The sequence below is a fragment of the Sceloporus occidentalis genome, unplaced genomic scaffold (assembly GCF_023333645.1).
Source record: "Sceloporus occidentalis isolate IW3139 unplaced genomic scaffold, rSceOcc1.0.p SCAF_130, whole genome shotgun sequence".
NCBI lineage: Eukaryota > Metazoa > Chordata > Lepidosauria > Squamata > Phrynosomatidae > Sceloporus > Sceloporus occidentalis.
Genome location: NW_028317110.1, coordinates 2,243,135 through 2,262,771, shown reverse-complemented (window position 1 = coordinate 2,262,771; position 19,637 = coordinate 2,243,135). Strand labels below are relative to the sequence as shown.

The 19,637-nt window shown below is 41.9% G+C and overlaps 2 protein-coding genes across 2 annotated transcripts; one reads left to right on the top strand and one right to left on the bottom strand.

The window, feature by feature from the left end:
• The first annotated feature begins 286 nt into the window (after window positions 1–286).
• Window positions 287–1,029, top strand: LOC149281591 (histone H3.3A). The gene is made up of 3 exons (XM_089499129.1): window positions 287–414; window positions 494–647; window positions 901–1,029. The coding sequence occupies exons 1-3, from the start codon at window positions 287–289 to the stop codon at window positions 1,027–1,029; spliced, it is 411 nt and encodes a 136-aa protein (XP_089355255.1).
• Window positions 1,030–2,003: 974 nt separating this feature from the next.
• Window positions 2,004–19,637, bottom strand: LOC149281590 (uncharacterized). The gene is made up of 16 exons (XM_089499158.1): window positions 19,601–19,637; window positions 15,785–15,895; window positions 14,272–14,347; window positions 13,948–14,104; window positions 13,524–13,569; window positions 13,254–13,312; window positions 13,104–13,139; window positions 12,935–12,987; window positions 9,925–10,057; window positions 5,837–6,033; window positions 5,713–5,758; window positions 5,073–5,138; window positions 4,557–4,616; window positions 4,392–4,474; window positions 2,115–2,206; window positions 2,004–2,038 (listed from the first exon to the last, which is right to left on the bottom strand). The coding sequence occupies exons 1-16, from the start codon at window positions 19,635–19,637 to the stop codon at window positions 2,004–2,006; spliced, it is 1,287 nt and encodes a 428-aa protein (XP_089355284.1).

Genomic DNA, 19,637 nt, shown 5'->3' with positions numbered 1-19,637 from the left:
CCGGATTGACTATTCCTGACAGTATGCATGTCGTCTTCTTCTTCTGGTATAGTAAACATTAATGGTGCACCAGGAGACATAACTCTCACTTAAAACGTATTGGACTCTAACTCGTTCGTATTTACAGCATAGTAAACGAATTTCATATGTATTCTGTAGGCATATAGTTGGGGTTTGTTACAGTGATTGTTGTATTAAGGCTTTATTTAGTACAATCAAAATAAGTGTTTGTAGCGTGCCTCTATTTTAACTGTCTTGCATACGTATTTGTAGACAATAAAAGACCATGGCACGTACCAAGCAGACTGCCCGCAAGTCAACTGGTGGGAAAGCCCCTCGTAAACAGCTTGCCACCAAGGCTGCGAGGAAAAGTGCACCTTCCACGGGTGGTGTCAAGAAACCACATCGTTACAGGTAAGTCTCAAAAGATACTCTGGTTAGGAAATAAAGATTATGCAAGGATTTACATTTCGATTTCTTGCCTATGCTTTAGGCCAGGAACTGTTGCTCTCCGTGAGATCCGTCGTTACCAAAAATCCACTGAACTGCTGATTCGCAAGTTGCCATTTCAACGACTTGTGAGGGAAATCGCACAGGACTTCAAGACTGACCTTCGTTTCCAGTCTGCTGCCATTGGTGCTCTACAGGTATGGGTTTAATACTCTAGTAGCCTTCGCAGATGAGCTTGCTATGTATCCTGGGCTGCACATCCTGAATTGGGGTTGTCCATATTGGGTTTAGAACCCAGTATTGGGTCCCAAGATGCCCCTACTGTCCTGAGCTGTACAATTAATCATTCTCCATGTAACTTGTGTGGCGTGGTATTGTATGTGGAATATATATGCCTGATATAAAGTCTCCAAATGGCTGAATGGTCCTGTTTTGTTTTTTTTTACACAGGAAGCCAGTGAGGCCTATCTGGTTGGCCTTTTTGAAGATACCAACTTGTGTGCAATTCATGCCAAGAGGGTGACCATTATGCCAAAAGACATACAACTTGCTCGCAGGATACGGGGCGAGAGGGCGTAACAAATTGGATTGTTTTACTAAACTGTGTATAATTGGTTTTTAATCCTATATTTTTTTTTATTATTGGTATGGATCAGTTTCCTGTATCTACAAATCATTCCATCTGTCACTCAGGGTGAATGCTTGATATCCTCAAATGTCCCCTCGCTCTTAAACCTTGCTAGAGGCTTGGAGAGGGCATCTGGTGCTTTAGTTTATGCATGTCATTGACCCTTCCTCACACTTAGTGGTGCACTACCCATTTATCACTTACGTAGCTTAAATAACACTGTTGCGTAGCTTAAATAATGCTAAGGTATAGTTGGATGTCTAGGCAGCACTTATTGTATAACAATTTGTGGCTGTCCAGACTGGAGAGGCAAAGTGAGGGAGGTGTTGTCTGTTCAGGTGCTTTTTCCATAATTGTGCCTATAATTTGATCAGTGTTAACAGCGACTGTTAGTATGACATCACTGTGAATAATTTGTTTCATATCTTAACTACAGAGGGTTTTTTTAATGCAACTTTTTGTGCCCTGTTAACGAGGACATTTAGAGTGACCACATGTTGGAGACCAGATCCTGTATCCTTACTGAAACTTGCTGGCTCAAATCTGTGGGTATCTCATAGGTGCTTAACAGCAGATTGATGTGTTAACCAGGCAGCTACAGAACACAATGTGCATTTACAAGAGCTATTTTATATATTAAGTGTCAAACTTTAAATTAAATGTTTTACATTCACATCATTATCTTGTAAGATTTGTCTTCAGGCTATATAAATCTGGGGTACACTAAAACATTGTTCCTATTATGGTACAGAGGGGACCAGTTCTCCTCTACCGCAAGTATTTCAATGCTCCCATGTGTCTCTGAGAGGTGTGAAGGAACACGTGTGGCTCTTCTGCTCCTGCAGCATAGCACGGTGGATCCTGTCACAGGAACTGCTTTCTTCCTGAGATCAGCATGAATAGTTGGTTCACTGGCTGATCTTGTTCATACAAACCATTCTGTATGCTTAAATCCAGTTGCTGAGGGAGAAAAAGGGATGGGTTAGCGTTAACAAGTTGAAGGTTCTATAAAACACACTTAAACCTCATATCTTACCGATACGCTTTATGATCTCTTCGCTTTCTCTGGGCAAATGTGCTTCAAACACCAGGCAGTTGAAGGAGATATCGGCACTCTCATCCCTGTGCCTGAGAGGATAAATAACTTGGTAAAGTTGACTTCAGCCACAGAACTCCAAATGGGTCTAAACAAAATAATTTTACCTCCCTGGCTTCGCTAAACATTTAGGACCAACCCCCATTGAGTTGCTGCAGCAAAGGCTTGACAATCCCTGCATAGTTAAATTTAACGACTGCCTCACACGGAATAATGCATGGCCTGCTCAGGCCACCCTGCTGGAGAAACTCACCTGTGTTGGTCTTCTCAGCAACTATTTAAACCATAAAAAAAAACAGTGGTGTGGGCTAAGGCTGGACCTACTTAGAGGATGTCTTGTTTTACAACTGTGTATGACCAAGGAGAACTTGCCCCAGGTGTGCAACCTTAAGGGGGGTCACGAGGAGTTAATTAGGGTGTTTTATGGAATGCTTGTGTCATGTTGGCATAGATCTGCTTCTGAAAGGTAATGAGTATTTTGCCACATGGTAGCTATCTGTGTAGCATGTGGCTGAACACAAGTTATGACCAATGCAAATATCTCTTGGACTGTGAGTTAATATTTAGATGGCACCAAAGTAGTCACTTATTTGTATGGTTGTGTAGTATGTGTTGGAGCATTAAAACAGAATAAATCCCTACGTCTGGCGGACCTTGATAGACGAGCATATTTTATGCATTCCACATGGTCAGCAAGCCATCCTGTCCCACACATGTTATAATTATAGAGATAACTTAACTGAGTGGCTGACTGGCTTTCTGTACAGATTTGTCAGATTTGACAAAGCCTGCTTCATCATCATACAATAGACTGAGCTGGTGGTGTATAACAATTTATATGGTTGCCACAGATGTGGTATGCGAGGTACCCAGAAAAAGAAACTGCTAAATAGAATTATTTTTTTTTAAATATTCCACTAAGGAATACCCCGTATACATGGGGTAGGGCATGTTCAGCACTGCAGGTTCAAAACTGAAACGGGCGCATTCGTTTTCACACATGGCATTTTGACTGATCAGTTTCTTTGGTCCTATATTTCATTTATTTTAATTACCTTAGATGACTTCTCTCTTTCTAGGACAGGGTCATCCAGTGGCTGCCATAATGATCGGATCACTCTTATGAGCCCACTTTTTATTTTTGCCCCATAGGAGCACAGCATTGACTGATATTTAGTCACCACAACCACAAATATTAACCCCTACAATGCCACTATCATGTCATTGAAGGGGATAACGCTGCACCTTTGCTCTTAATGGAGTGATCGGGCTGCTGGGGCGTTGTGGCAAGTCTCCGCCTATGCGGAGACGGAAGAAGCTTCAATCTTTCCCAAGCAACGCAACCCCTGTCCCTGAAGCTGCCTGTGGGTTGAGCCTGCAGGATCACTCCTGTGGCAGCGATCAAAGACTTGGGGTGGCTGTGCTGGTCTGCATTATGCGCCACGTACGTCACAGAACAGGCTTCTTGGACGTTTAAGCCCAATGTGAAAATTTGGATCGTTTTTCAACTGCTTAGCGCTTTGCCCTAATATTCATCTTTGATTACTAAATGTCCCTTTTATGTTATCAGAAGGATTATTATGTAAACATCATTGCTCTCCTACCCCCTTCAATCCCTTATGGACGTACCGGTACGTCCAAAAAACGCATCCCAAGAATCCCCTATGGACGTACTGGTACGTCCAGCCCTTCTTGCAGGGACACATCCCTGCCGCTGCACGGGAGTATAGGCTGTCGTTTGACGGCCTGGACTAGAGGACTGCATCGGGAGGCGGGACCCTCCAAAAAACTTGCCGGTGGTCTTGCTGGGGCTGCGGATGGGAGCGGGCGGTCAGGCACTCTACGTGCGGGTCCCGGTAATCCCGCGCAGTCCCGCAAGGCTTCCTTCTTGCTGCTCCCTTACAGTGTCTCCTATCTTGCTCCGCCCAGGAACAAAACTGAGTCATGTGATGTCTTTCTGCTGTCTGATCTGATGTAACAGCTTCCAGCATGAAAGCGGTTAAATTTTAAACTCTCTGGCATTCCCTTCCGTGTTACGTCAGCAGTGATCGGGCAGTTTGAAATGTAACCGCTTTCCGGCTTTCATGCCTCAGATCAGACAGCAGAAAGCTATGGTAAAAAACACAAATATTTTGGTCCTTTGAAACCACTAAGACTGAAAGAAGGGGTAACGGAAACACTTTATAGACCACCATTATTGTAGTTTTACATACTCACACTACACATAACGCAAATACACGTTTGTTATCCAGCCTGCGCCCCACACTGGAAATCTCTGGGTAAGGGTACTGAAACAGGACCTGCAAGCGTAAACGGGACGTTTAAATTCACAAACAACCCTTACGTAAGCTGACGGATGTTTTGGCGCTGTCTCCACCTTACCTCCGATGACCCCATTTCCTTCACCACTATTTCTGTCTCCTTAATGTCAAGCAAAACCTCCTGGAGTCAATGAGGAAAAGAATTACAACATAAACACATTATCATCAGCTGGGATTGCCACATCTACCTCTAATGCCTGGGTAATCAGCTAATAGAAAAAGGTTTGTCCGCCTTAGTGGCCAATACTGGCCCTCAATTTAATCTCAACTTTCCCTTGTGGCAAGGATCAGCATTGGGTCCTGCAGGCAGCCACAGTTGCCAACGGCATCCTGGCCCCCTAGATTGGCTAGCATGTTAATGTGAAAGGTGTGCAGCTCTGTAGATTATTTCACTAAAGGAGCACCCTGCTGAGCACAGGGATGAGCATTTTAGGGCAACTAATCTTGAAATGACAATGTAGGTGCAACACTAAAAGGGGGATAATCCTCTTCAAACTTAACTTCTCTGTGGTTTATTTTATATAAAATACATTAAAGCTTTAAGGCCCTTTAAACAGTTAAGAAATGTAAGTCTTACCTTCGGGGAAATGTTTTGTTTTTGCACTTTAGTGATACCGGCGTCCAACACCTCTTTACCTCCAAACTGTAAATTAAAAAAAATACACTTAAGAAAGTGAGATGCCCATTTTTCCAGGTGTAAAGTTACACATTCAGGATAAATATATGATGTATGTTTAAATTACCATATTTGCTAGATTATAAAACAAGGTTTTTTTGAGAGCAAATGCTCTGAAAAATAACCACTGTCTGATATTCAAGGTCGTCTTCTAATCAGACCTCAGAGCAGTGCTGCAGGGGACCCGGATCCATATAGGGGGTTAAAAGGAATATAGGAGGCAAAGTGGCAGATAGGGGGTGTAAGGCATATCTGGGGGTCAGATGTGCATAACGGGGGGGCAGGCTGGCAAATACAAGGAAGTAAAAACAAAAAATGCATTTTTCTCAATCGGGGGCCTCAGTTATGCCAGTGCTAATTCACTAAAGCCAGTTTTTTGGTTTCAATTCCTTGTATTCACTACACATCATAAAAAGTAATCCCTAGCAAATTTCCTTGCAAGAACAGAGCTGCCCTTGTATAATGCAGTTTCATGAAAACCCACTCAAAATTTAAACATGCTCTTATACTATCGTGAAGTCCACAGCAATCAAATATTTACCATCCCAATGTCAGCCTGTCCCAGGTACTGTAGAGCATACATCAACCTGCAAAGCAACGCAACAGTTCATTTAGTGCACGGCAGCAATAGATCCCAGCACCTATGGCTCAGGGATTCTACCCACCTGCCATCCTGCTCAGGCCGCTCCTCATCAGACTCCATAGTCCTGGGCTTCTGCTGAAGTTGGAAAGTAGGAATTCTTTCCTGGATATCTTTTATATATGGAATTAGTGGGCGGAACAATTCCCCATTCTTCCAACGCCATCGGATCATCCTGAAAACCAGCGGCTCCCCCTTCAGTTTGCTTAATACCGTGCCAGCCTGGACAAAAGGTTAAGGCAGATATTTTAGAAATGTGTCTCTACTGATTGTTCTATAAATCTACACAAATTACAAACACTTGAACAGCAAAAATATGAACAAACATTTCCAACAAATCATGCAAGGTGTATGGTCACATATCCGAAGAAGAGACTCTGTGGTCTTGAAACCTTTTGCTCTTTTTCTTGTTTTATAAGTATGTTCACCCACACGAAATGCAGCTAAAGTTCTAAGGAAATCCTAGGAGCCAACATGATTTCTATTTTCCTGTAAAGGGCTGCTTAAAAATATTCAGCGTCATCTTCAAGATCAACCGCAGCTTTGTTGAAAAAGTCACACAAAAATCTACATTACATACAAATGGCTAACCCAATAATGAGTCAGAGGGCCACAAGAAAATGGAGAAATAATTTGGGATGCAAAATGCTTCGTAATAAACATGGTTTTATGAAGACCGGGCCCTGCAAACAAACCATCCAGCGAGTGGACACGCGCATGTTATTTATCAGCCACTGGTGTTAGCATTCTGAGACCTATTTTCATTGGTTCATTCCTGGCTGTAGATGTATCCTATTTAAATGCCATTATGGCATCATGGCTGGCCGGACTTTAAGCCTTTGAATGCCAGGGATCCCGTCATATTTTTCCCCAGAGGGAAGCCAGGCCAATAGTTGTAGTTTTTCTATAGTTAGGTGACATGGTTTTAAACTGTACACACTTTACCTAGGAACGCCTATATTCCCCTATATATATATGCAAGATCAGATACCAAAAGTAAAAATAAAAAAAACAACCCCCATAGTTAATGTATTCAATGGCACAAGGCTCATGTAAGGCTCCCTTCATTAACCCCTTTGTGCAAATGCCCAATTCTATTTTCTGTACCCTTCGTGCCATTGGCTGTTTCATTTCTCCGGTGTTCGTGTTTAGCTATAACATTTTCCTTTATCATTTACTTAACCCACACAAGTTACATATTTTTTTCAGGACACGTAAGGGCTTTCTATAAATGCCATTATTTTAATTGTAATATTTACTGCTCCCATGAGCCATTTGGGACATTTTCAAAGTGGGTTAGTTCAATTTACCCCATATATTTTTGAAAACTAGACAACCCAGGATATTTTAAATGCTAGTACTGCATTTGCTCGATTATAAGACAAGGTTTTTTTTTCAGAGAAAATGCTCTGAAAAATACCCCTCGTCTTATAATCGGGGTCATCTTATAATCAGACTTCAAATAGAGGTCTGACTATGAGATTAAGATCCAGATCCCCCGCAGGGCTGCTGGGGACCTGGAGCCTCCTGTCTGGTAACCCATCCCCCCAAACTTACAGGTGCTTCTGACTCCCCGGGCAGCGGGTAGACATTTACGTGATTCGTGTAGGCAACTTCCGCTGCAGCCGGAAGGAGGTGCAGTTAGCAGCGGGGGTTGTCTACGTCCATCGCGCAGACCTTCCCCGACTGTCAGAGAGGAGAGTTCCCCGCACAACACACCGGGGAGTCAGGAGCACCAGTAAGTTGGGGGAGGGGGGCATAAGGCATTTCTGTATGCCTTTTAACCCCCTTAATGCCACTCTTCCTCCAGAAATGCCCTTTAACCCTCTATATGCCACTCTGCTTCCTGAAATGCCTTATACCTCCCTATATGCCACTGTACGCCATGATATGCCTTTAACCCCCTAAATACCAGAGTGGCATATAGGGGTATAAGGCATTTCTGGGGCAGAGTGGCAAGCCTGGGGGCAGATGTGCATAACTGGGGGACAGTTTGGAAAATAAAAAAAAATATTTTTCTCAATCATAGCTTTTATTAAAAAAAAATAGTTTACATGAATTAACGTTTACTAGTAAAAAATTTTCCTATAGGGTCGGAATATTAATTTAGGAAAAAAAAGAAAATGCCTGAATATAAGAATATTCAGGCATTTTCTTTTTTTTCCTAAATTAATATTCAGATTATGTGGGGTCATCTTATTATCGAGCAAATACGGTATTTTAACCTTTTCCATGCACTAATTCTACCACCAGCCTTTGTGAAACTTTGTGGAAGTATTGACTTGCATGTTGCATGCAGTACCTGTATTCAACCTGCAGGGGGAACCCAAAGTTCTCCAGGAGGTTTTGAGAGACCCTCTTGGAAACTTGTTAAAGGATGCCACCATCTTGCGAGAGGCAAAATCTGTTCCAGTAGCGCTTGTGACCACTCTCTGGAGAGGTCAGTGTGTCCTGGGGTGGGTTTTCGGTATCACTGCATGCCTCGCTATTGAGGCATTTCAGCGACACCGTTTAAGCTTAGGAGGCAATCGTTGTGCTGTCACATACCTCTAGAACTTACTTCCACCAAACCTTCAGCTTTCAGAAAGCCCGTTTCCTCAGAGAAGCCTCACCATCTTAGTTACTAGGACATTCCTGTCACCAATACAACCCCCACACTACCTCTCCCCTTTCTCCACACCTTATGTTTTCCTCACCCCATTCCCTCTAGATTGTAAGTAGGACCCTCTCTACCCAATGTATCGGTTTGCCTTAGTCTGTCAATTGTAGTCTTTTCATATATCTTGAATATATATTGTGACAGAATGACCAGTCATACAGGGCCCCAAGGTACTCAGAGATGGCTCCAGCCTGGCTGTCAAACAAAGGTAGCACAGGTAGCAACTCCATTGTTTAACTAATCCCATTAATAGGATTGCCAGGGGAATTGAAGGTTGGGTTGTTTTACAACAATAAAATGTTCGTTCTTGCTGTACTCAATTCAAGGTAGTTGTGTCTACTTATTGGGTACACATAGCAGGGTTCCAAGGTGTGCAAGCTGACTGGTGCTGGAAGTGATTTCATGGACAACAGGAGGATACATCTGGGTGATCTTTGGGAGTTACTACAGCTCTCTTAGTGAACCTGTTACATTGGTGGCAGCGGTGGGATCCTCCTTGTAAATGTCCCAGCAGAGTACCAGCAGCAAGCTAAAGATGCACTACAGGATGTGTTGGTGCGCAGCAGAGTCGCACCTGAATGCCTGAATGAAAGCTCTCAGAGCGGACCAGGGTGTCCAGGGAATGGTCTCCCATCCTCTAAGGAACGGTATGTGCTACATCTAGATTCGGCTGCCCGGGATTGATAATGGAAATCCTACAGGAGGACAGAGAATTTGGGAGTTCAGGGAAGGGATTCTCGCAGATGTGTCCTGTTACCTGCCTGACCTGTGGGCTGATTTGGATTATTTGATTTACCAAGAATGGATCCTTGAGCAGGCCTACCGAGAACTCAGCAACATGCTCCAGAGGAGGTCGATCCTGTGAGTATTGTGCCCCCACCAGAAGCACAAACAGCCAGGCTGGACTCTGCCTGCTCCCTTCCCTCACTCCAGACACTTTGCCCTATTCCCCGCAATATGGCCCAGAAACTGACCAAGACCCTCCCTGCATGTCCCAGCCAGATCCCCCAGGTGAACTGCTGGCATTGAGGCATTGGCCTCTGTCCATACCTTCCCCTTGTTCCCAACCCTGACCGCAGCAACCAAGGAGGGTCCAGTCAGGCAGCCCCAGAGTTGGTGGTGCCCCTGGATTTTACAAATGGAGCTGAAGTGCTGGCCTCCGCCCACTCCCTTCTGTGACCCCAGCTCCGTGGATATATGAGGCTATGTTTTACAACAATAAAATGTTCATTCTTGCTGTACTCAATTCAAGGTAGTTGTTTCTACTTATTGGGTACATGTGCATGCTGACTGGTGCTGGAAATGATTTCGGGGACAACAGGAGGATACATCTGGGTGATTTCTGGGAGTTACTACAGCTCTCTTAGCGAGCCCGGTACATATATATTGTAAAAGGCACTTTGTAAATTGTTGGTGCCATACAAAAATATATAATAATAATAATAATAAATAACCTGGCCATTGCTTGCATTTCGCAGAGACACTCCATTTATTTCATCAATCACATCACCCGCCAGCACTACTTCGTCCACTTCAGCCTGGCTTCCAGGTAGAACCTCTACTACAAATACACGTCCCTCATGGTACCTTGAGATACAAGTAAATTTGTTTAGTTGTAACAGTTTTGCACAGAATGCAAGCACAATAAAAATTTTATATCCTTGCATTTACATAAGAAATAGCGGAGATGGATTTTCATAATATATAGTTAACGTAGTGTGCAATATCCAATTCGCTAATCACCTGGGGCTCCACATTATGAAAAACCTCCACTGTGTATACCTTGAAGACTAGTTTCATACATCCTTATTTTTGCTTATTGGCCATGCAAGGGATAATATAAAGCGCGGTGAAAAAAGTATTTTGCCTCTTTCTGATTTCTTCCGTTTTTGCATATTTGTCACACTTTAATATTTCAGATCAAACTAATTTTATTAGACAAAGATATTTTTTTAAACTATTTTTAGGACAAGTAGAGCTTTCTTTAGACTTCATTATTTTGATCAGATCATTTAACTACCTAAACAAATTGACATCGAAGCCGAGGGGGGGGGGGGCATTACGGCAACACCGTTTAATTGATGGAACCAAGAACTTCTCTACCAGAGATAAAGGTCAAGCGCAGTGTGGATCATGAAGGTTTTGAAGCGGTTTAATCAAAGTCCTAATTTGAATCCAATTGAGATGCTGTGGCATGACCTTAGAAGAGCGGGACACAATTCTTTCACGGTGATGTAAAGACACATTGCCGGTTATCGTAAACATTTGATTGCAGTTGTTGCTGCCAAGGGTGGAAATTACTTTTTCACGTAGGTTAACTCTTTGCCTTCAATAAATAAAATCATTTAAAAGCAGAATTTTGTGTTTACTCACGTTGTCCCAGTTTTATATAAAATTAGTTGGATAATCTGAAACATGTAAAATGTGACAAATAAGCAGAAATAGAAATCAGGAAGGGGGAAATACCATTTCAGAGCACTGTATGTTAAATCCTCAGCTACACTCCTTGTGAGGGACATTAACAAGGAGTTTAATCAAAGGGTAATGGGGTACCAGCACTCACACAGAGCACCTTTACACCAAATCTGTCAGCAGCAGACATGGGAGGGTTCAGATTGTCTCCTGAGAAGGCTGGATGTACAAATGTCCTTAGGGTGGTCTTCTGCTGGCCCTGTCAGTGCTTCTATAGGGGTGGTAAGAGGATTTAATGGAGAGGAATTATCTTGGAAACCTTTACACATCTCAAATAATTACACCGATAAACTATATAAAGTTTCAATAAATTAATTTAGTTGGATTAAAAGCAATTATACATTTTTAATAAATTTTGAGTGGCAAAGAGGAAAATGACTGTTTGAGAAATAGCTGCATATTAGCCATTTGGACATGTTCTGGGCTAAGATAACAGAACTAGTTTACTAGGCAGCCACTGCGTTGGGGTTAAACAACGGGATGGCTCAGTTTTAATTACCTAGTCGGACACTCTGACTAACTATAAAGCCAAGTATGGTGTTTGAGCAGAAAAACAGGTTTCTGTCAATGTTACAGATTTTATACTGAAGGACAATCCTTTTATTTTAAATGCCACTAGTGTCTCACATTGCCAAAATGTTTTCTGGGGTAGATTCTGTTGCCCCTACTGCCTACGCACCCAGTGCACATAGTTTATACTAATTTTCTATTGTTAAGCTAATAAAGCACTGCATTCCATTTTGGTGCTACATGGAAAGAGAACAAAAGCGTAAAAGGCTGCAGTAAAAGGCTGTTAAGATTAATGAGCTATATATATATATATATATATATGTTACTCCGGCAGAGCGAGAAGAGCCAGTTTCTGAGGTTGGCACTCCCCTCACAGGAATCAGACACAGGGCCCTGTAAATATCCCGAAGGGAGGAGGGTGGGGAGAGGAACCTGTATTATATAATCTATAAAAGGGCTTACTCCCTTTAAAAAAACAAAAACCAACAAAAAAAAAAACCCACACACAAAAGTAAAGTGCCCAGTGCAAATTCTGCAGATAAGAAATACTTTCAAGGCTCTGGGGAACCTTCCTGTTAAGTAAGGGCCGATCATGTAATATTAACAGAAATTCTGTGAAAGTTCCACCCAATATGATCACAAACCTACCATGTTGCACCGTGAAAAGCTTGGAAGACTCTGTGCCGAAGGACCACCTAGGCAGCTGTCTGTGGCATCTACCATCCCGGTGGAAGAAAACCCTGTTGGGTCTCCTGAGTTCCCGTCAGCGCGCAAGCATTTTGCATTACATGAAAACGGAATGAATGGGACAGGCCTCACAGCACTAACACCGAGAACCTAGTTTGGGCGTTCAATAAATACAGCAATGCTAGCTTCCAATTAAGGATTCATTTACAATTAATGTAGCTTTCCAAGTGGTGACTACCAAGTTCTGGTGTTTAGTGAACATTTGCACCCAAGACCTGCTTTATATACAATAATGACATAACTCAATTCCTGCTTTGTGTGGTCACAGAAACCAAAACTACCAAAATTTCAAACGGCCAAAGGAACTGTGTTTAGACAGTGGTACTACTATATAAGCAGGTCTAATGGTTGTCCCCCATAAGATGTCAGCAATGAATGCTCATCTTTCAGATCTCCAATGTGTATTTTTAAAAGAAACTTTGAATTACAAGCATTTCTTACTTTATGTATAATTGTTTTATTACACGAGCATTGCAGATTGGGCAGCATAAACCATTTTCGCACGGGGACCCTAAAAGTTCTTAGGTGACTAATTATGTCATGTAGTTAGAAGGATGTATTGTACAATATCATTTATGGCCGTTTCTAAACAAAATGTTTTAGGAATGCAGAATAATGGGATGAAATATTGGAAGAAATGGACATTGGAGAACTTGTCCTATTGACGAGAGACATTTGAGAGGAAATGAGAAATCAAGTTATGAATAAGTATATCTGAACTTTATGGATTCCTACCTGAGCACCATTCCCAATTCTCTGCATGGCACGGTTTGATACATTGAGTATACCTACAAAGATGCACTGATGAGTATTATCCCATACCTCCAGCTTTACAGAGCAGCACGCAGAATTATAATATAGCAGTGATATAATGTACATATATTAAAGAGAAAAGAAACAATACCGGCAGGATCCAGCTGTCATCCAGGAAACTGGAATTCTGCAAAAGGACACAAAAAAAATTGTAAATAACTACATCCACTGTTCTAGCACTTGCCATGAAGCTCAGAGTTTGAGACCCAATTTCATTACCCAGCTAAATTTTCTGCAATACCTCCAGATCCAGAGAGAAACTGCTTTCGGACATCACAAGCAACAAAGACAAAAAAGGCTCTAAATTGAAAGAGACCGAGTGAATGTATAATTATATATATAACAGTATAATAATTTAGAATTAGATATACAGAACAATTAATGAAATGTGCATATATAAATCATTTAAAATAAAATCAGGGTGTCTTTTTGGGGGAAAAAGGGTAAAATAGAGTTAGAGTAATGTCAAAGTGCTCAGGAAGGATTTCAGATAGTATTAAGATCAGATTACCAAAATATTCTTCATTTCCCAGGACAGACAGAAGCGGGTCATACCACTGGAAGAAAAGTTATTTAGGTTTAGTCACTAAGTTGTCAACCTCAATTGACTGACTTCATTACTATTATGATAGGCTACTTCAAAATAGGCTGATTTGGCCTTGAATATTGCACAGTTAATAAGGAGACTGCGTTATAACAGATTAAACAAAAAATAAATAAATAATAAGGAGGAACATATATGTATGATGTATGTTTGGGGCCTTTCGTAATGCACACCGATCTGCAAACTCACACTTTGGTAATTTCCCTTAGCTTTTTTTTTTTGTTTTGTTAGGTTTATTCACAAAGCGCAACAAATCAATTATTTTCACAGTCATTTAATTATGAAATACCATAACATGGATTGAGCATCACTCATGTATCCCACGACCCACCTCCAGCAGTCTCTGTGTGTGCTGCAGATACTGGATCGCGGTCGCCAAAGATTTCCTATTGAGAGCCAGCCGTAGGAAGTATCTTCCCCTCCCTTGTGCCGTTAGCAGCTTGGGACAGGCGGTTGTCTTCTCTATCATCACAGCGATGCGTGAGCGTCTACTGCATAAGAGAGAGACACACAAAACATCTCAGACAACCCAGCTGTGCTCTCTGGAGAATAATGATTTTCTTGTAATATCAAACTCATCTTGTTGCCACAAAGCTTTGTCTCTAACCAATTTTAAAAGTATCAGGGCTCCATTAACATCATTGTGTTCTCTCACCTGCCACATGTGTCGTGCTGAGGCAGCTCCTCTATCCAATGCCAGTAATCTCTTCTTTTCAGTCCCAAGACGCCACCTGTCGCATTGGACATCACATTAAAAGGGTCCCACCGAGAAACAAATTATTTTCTTTGAGCATGAAATACAGTAATGTTGTATACAGTAATATAGTTTAGCATAGAAAGAAAATGTGGGGTTATTGAAGTTTGTTCCAATAGGCTTCCTATACCTGCAGATCTAGATGCTGCCATTGCAGACATTGCCTGCTCAAGCACCACACTGAGCGGATTGCTTATGGCAATGCTAAGAAAAAGTCATGGCTTTCCAAACTCTATGGAGGAGAACAATAGTTCATTAGTAAGAGTGTCAACATCTGGGTGATGAAGACTGAGGTATTCTATTGTTTTCTATGGGGCAGTATAAGGTCTTTGGGTTTTGTCTAGTAGAGTGGGCTAAGACAACAGAGCTGGAAATACTAATGACTGGTATGCAGGCGTCAGAAAACATTTAACAACAAGAATCCGGGTGGTTGTTAAAAAATATTATATACTATATAAAAACAATAGCAATAGCTTAGAGTGCTGTTGGAGCAGGGAAAGAGTTCCAAATAAACAGACAGCAATGGCGGCCTCCAGGTCTACAGATAAAGGAGCATTTTTTATAAATAAAACCCACCTGTCTTCAGGGCTAAAGTACACTACTGTATACAACACTGAATTGCTTGTAGAAAAATATGTTTCCACTTGACTCACTTCCTAATTACAACTTTTTCTTCGCTGAACATAATGGAAGTGTTTTGTTTTTTTCAGGGATCAGTAAGGCAACTGTAATCCAAGATTAGTTTCAATTAAAAACAAACACTCTCCATCTCCTACATAGTGGCTGCTGTTCTGAATCTTCTTATATATCTTTAGTTTCAAGAATGGAGTCTTAAAAACATATTTTCTACACCAATAAAGGTTGCCTTCATGGTAGTATATTAGGATTATTGTATGCACTGGTCAGAACCGGCCTTACATGGGTCCATCAGTTGTCATCAGCAGATGTTTCTTGAAAACAGAAAAAAAAATAACTCCTGACTCCAGTTAGTTTTTGTTGAAGTGATTAGCCTCGGAGTTCACATACTTTTTCCAACCCACACCGTGAATGTTTGAATGGTGAACAATACAATCATTTGTGTGTTATTTGTTAAAACTGATTGTGTTCATTATTGTAAATTAGATGTAGATCAGAAGGGTCAGTGTTATTAAAGCATACACTGAGGATGAGATGTGCTATGGCAAAGCTAACCAAAAAGTGACAGGGAATTGTGTATTTGCAAGACTTGTCTACATTTTGTATATTTAGGCATATTTTAAAAATATACTAGTTTCAAGGGTTAAATTATATACACGTTCCCAAACCAAATAAAAGAATTATAAAAAATGGAATTACCTCTAATCTAAAACCTAAATCATTTTCAGCGTAAAAAAGGGACATAACTGGCAAATAATCTAAAAGCTCAGATACTCACTCTTCAGTCCTTTGCGAAGAATCATCTCTAATATTTCACACAAAGGAGTCACATGGGCATAGTCATCAGTGATAATGTCAGAGCCAGCGGCTCGTAGTCCCAGGACACAAGCTATGGGAGAAGAGAACAGCTATATTATAGCACTAATGAACATATTTGCCCTCCAGGCACAAAACAGTATTTGGCAGTAAACAATATTGGTAACCAAGGGACCTGCTTTATAGCTTCTCTTGACAGAAACACATGTCCCCCTGTCACTTATATTGTAAGAAAATAATAAAAAATAAAAAAAGAAAATAATTAAAAAAAAATAATGTAAATTAGGTGTATTTTAATTATATATATATATATATATATATATATATTGCTTATTGTGATGTGTTAACATGCATATTTATTTAGTGTGTTGAACTGTAAACTGCAGGATCTGAGGAAGGTGACTAGGCCAAAGGTTGCTCCTTCAGTTGGGAAGAAGGGCAACCACGATCATGATCTGTGCTCATTCGATGCACACTATATAGACAAAAGTATTGGGACATAGCTCTTAATTATTTAAATCAGACCTATTATCACAGGTGTATAAAATCAAGCAGCTAGCCATGCAGTCAGCATTTACAAACATTTGTGAACAAAAAAATAGGCCGTTCTGAAGAGCTCACTGAATTCAAGAGTGGCACTGTTGCCATCTTTGCAATAAATCAGAGTTGCAAACTTCCACTGGAATTAATATCGGCACAAAAACTGTGCGGTGGGAGCCTCATGGAATGGGGTTCCAAGGCCGGGCAGCTGCATGCAAGCCTCACATCACCAAGTAAAATGCCAAGTGTTGGATTGAGTGGTGTAAAGCATGTCGCTACTAGACTCTGGAGCAGTGGAAGGCCTCTTTCATTTGCTACCGCTTGCAGCTCCACAATGGAGAGCTAATGGGAACGGCCAATGGGAAAAGACCATATCCCAATATTCTACATTGTCCATCTACACAAGTGATCAACTTAAAGGTATTTGTGATGGAAAAGCAATGATCCCATCTAGACCACAGATCGCGTCTAAGCCACCATAATAAAAGGCACCACTCCTGTAAGGTAAGAGACAAGATGGGGACCCCTTGATTGAGGCTTCTTCCCACAAACCTTGTTCCCCTGAGGACAAAGATGTAGGGATACAAATTACAATACCCTAGCATAATTTTGGACCTAATTTTTTGCACTGAACAGACAGGCATGGACTCAAACAGAGCACCTCCTTCAACAAGAACCTAATTTCAGAGTAGATCCAGTCTACTGGTTTAATGCCACATTTGGGGCAGAGTGACCTACGGGTGAGCCATTGCCTCTATTCATGCAAACGTGTGACTGTGATACGTGCCAGAATCATCTCAGATCATAACAACAAGATGGTAATTATTTTTGCAAGCAAATAAAATTTCACCGTATCTCATCTACGCTGTTAATATTTTGAAAAAGTTTTCCAATTAAACATTATGCGCGCGCAGGTGCCAGAACTGCAACCAGGAAAAAGCATTTCCAACGTCAATCATTCTGGGCCTCTGCAGATGCAGAAAACAGCAAGTCTAACCGTGGACTGATGAGTATGGAAAGCCCGGCGGCATCAAGCAGCTCTTGGGGAAGGAGCAGTTAGCACATCAGTCCCCAAGAAAGCAAATAATGTATTAGCCTCTAATGGTAATTTATATACACAAGGAACACGTGCACAAGAAAACCTCATTTCAGATAAAGCGACGGAACATGGGGCGCATGTACACGAAAAAAAAGAATGAAGATGGCCCCATGTTGTTTTAATCGAAATTTGTACGCGCTACTGGTGTGCCGATTGGCTAACGGCTTAATTGACTAACCATATAAAATTATATATTTGAAATATAAAAAGGTCTGATCTGGCTGCTTTTTAACTTGCTTCAAAAGATTCTACTATTTTTCTGCACCCCTCATACAAAAAAATGTTACAAACATCTCAAAGGTTTTTAAAGAGACTCCGGTGTCCCAGAAAGCAACCTAATGAGCAACCACATATAAAACTACTTTGTAAGAAAAGGGGATTTTCTCCATATGTGGTTGCGTTGCCCCAAAAGAAAACTGGCAGGTGGTTTCGGACACTCTCACAGTTCACTTATTAAATGCGCCTAAGCTCTGGAAGCAGACACAAACCCCTACATAACCGGAGCGGATGGCCTCAATCTATTCGCTCTGCAGAGGACTTTATTCTCTCCTCTCATGGAATGCTATGCAATGGTTCTACTTATCCTGGTTCCTGGCAGGTGCTGCAAACTTTTGTCTTCTAATTTAGTTGGATCATGTCCAGGGAACACATTATAGTGAAGCCCCTCTCGTGCTTCTGTCTATAATTGCATCTTTATATCTCATCATCTCTATTTTTATTTTATGGATGTCTATATGCGATGGTGGGCCAGCGATATAACTGATTATGGAATTATGGTTAGTATAAATGTCATGCAATTGAGTGATTTCATGATACTCCTTTAAGTATTACTCCGCGGAAGCTGCAGCTCCAGAGCATCACCTCTGTGGGCCAAGGCTGGGTGCCACTAACTGGCTACTTGGAGCAGCCAATCAGTGGCGAGGAGGGATTCCCATTTAAATGGGAGCACATTCTGCGCACACTCATGGGGCGTTCGGACGCTACCATATGTCTTTTAGGCTCCTTTGTTACTGGACCACTTGGTTGATTTGCCCGCCAGCCACAACGGTATTCCTGCACCAAATCACTCCACTCACTAAAGGAAATACCACAGTGTAAAAAGTCAAGAAAACGATCCCATAAGCAATGCCGATTGCTGATTGGTTCAGGGAGCTTTTGGGAGGTTAAGGGCGCAGAGAACGGCAGAAGCTCCATAAGCAGAAATGGATTGGCTGAGGCCGGCTTTGAGGTGAATTACACTGATAAACAAAAGCCGCAGGCTACAAACAATCTAAAGTAAAAAGATGTCAGGGTAACAGGTCTCTTTAAGTGTTAAACTGTGACAAAGGTGTTCTGTTTAGGTAATTGGGACCACCTTATGGGCGCTGCTTGGTGATACGCATACCTGACCCCATATCTCTGTGTTTCTGCCCCAGTCTCAGAGTGGAGGGGCAGATTCTCAGGGTCACAGTCTGGAACAGACACCTTCCTATTCTCCCCGCTGTGATCATATACAAGATTGACATACTGTAGTTTTTGCTACAGTATGTTATGTCTGATATCCCTGCTTCAACGCAGGTGACTCAGTTAAGTGTATCTTTAAATAATGACAGGTTAAGGTTTCCATGAGGACCGGTATCAGAGACATCTAGTTATTACATGCAGAAAGTCACTACATATAATCTTCATGACGGGCTATTAGAGGGTTAATATTTTAAGTGTCGCATTTAGAAAGTCCCCAGGTGAGGTGAGGAGCCCCGGTACTGAAAAGGTGTGGAAGGCAGACCAAAGCAATCTCCCACCTCTCTAGGTAAGCCGGAGGCACCGCTACCCTGCGGTGTACCCAGCCGCCCGGATCCCGCCTATATGACTGTTCTCTTACTGTGCCGCCACCTGACCGACTCCCCCTCCCCGGCGCCCCCTTTTGGTTCCTTGGTGTGCATTATTGTGACAGTCCCCAACACACATCCCATCCGTCTCATGTCCCTTTAAGCCAGTGTCACTTGGAAGCCACCCCGCCTCACTCCGGGAGTCATTTGGGTGCCAGTTCCGTTCTCCTGCCTTACTTACACTCACGGCTTCTGCGCTCACGTTGCGATTCGCTCTCAGCCCGCACTATCATTGCCCATTTACAAGGACCCTTCCCATGCATCTTCTCACCTTTAATGGTCCCCAGCAGAGGCTCCTTCCCTGCCAT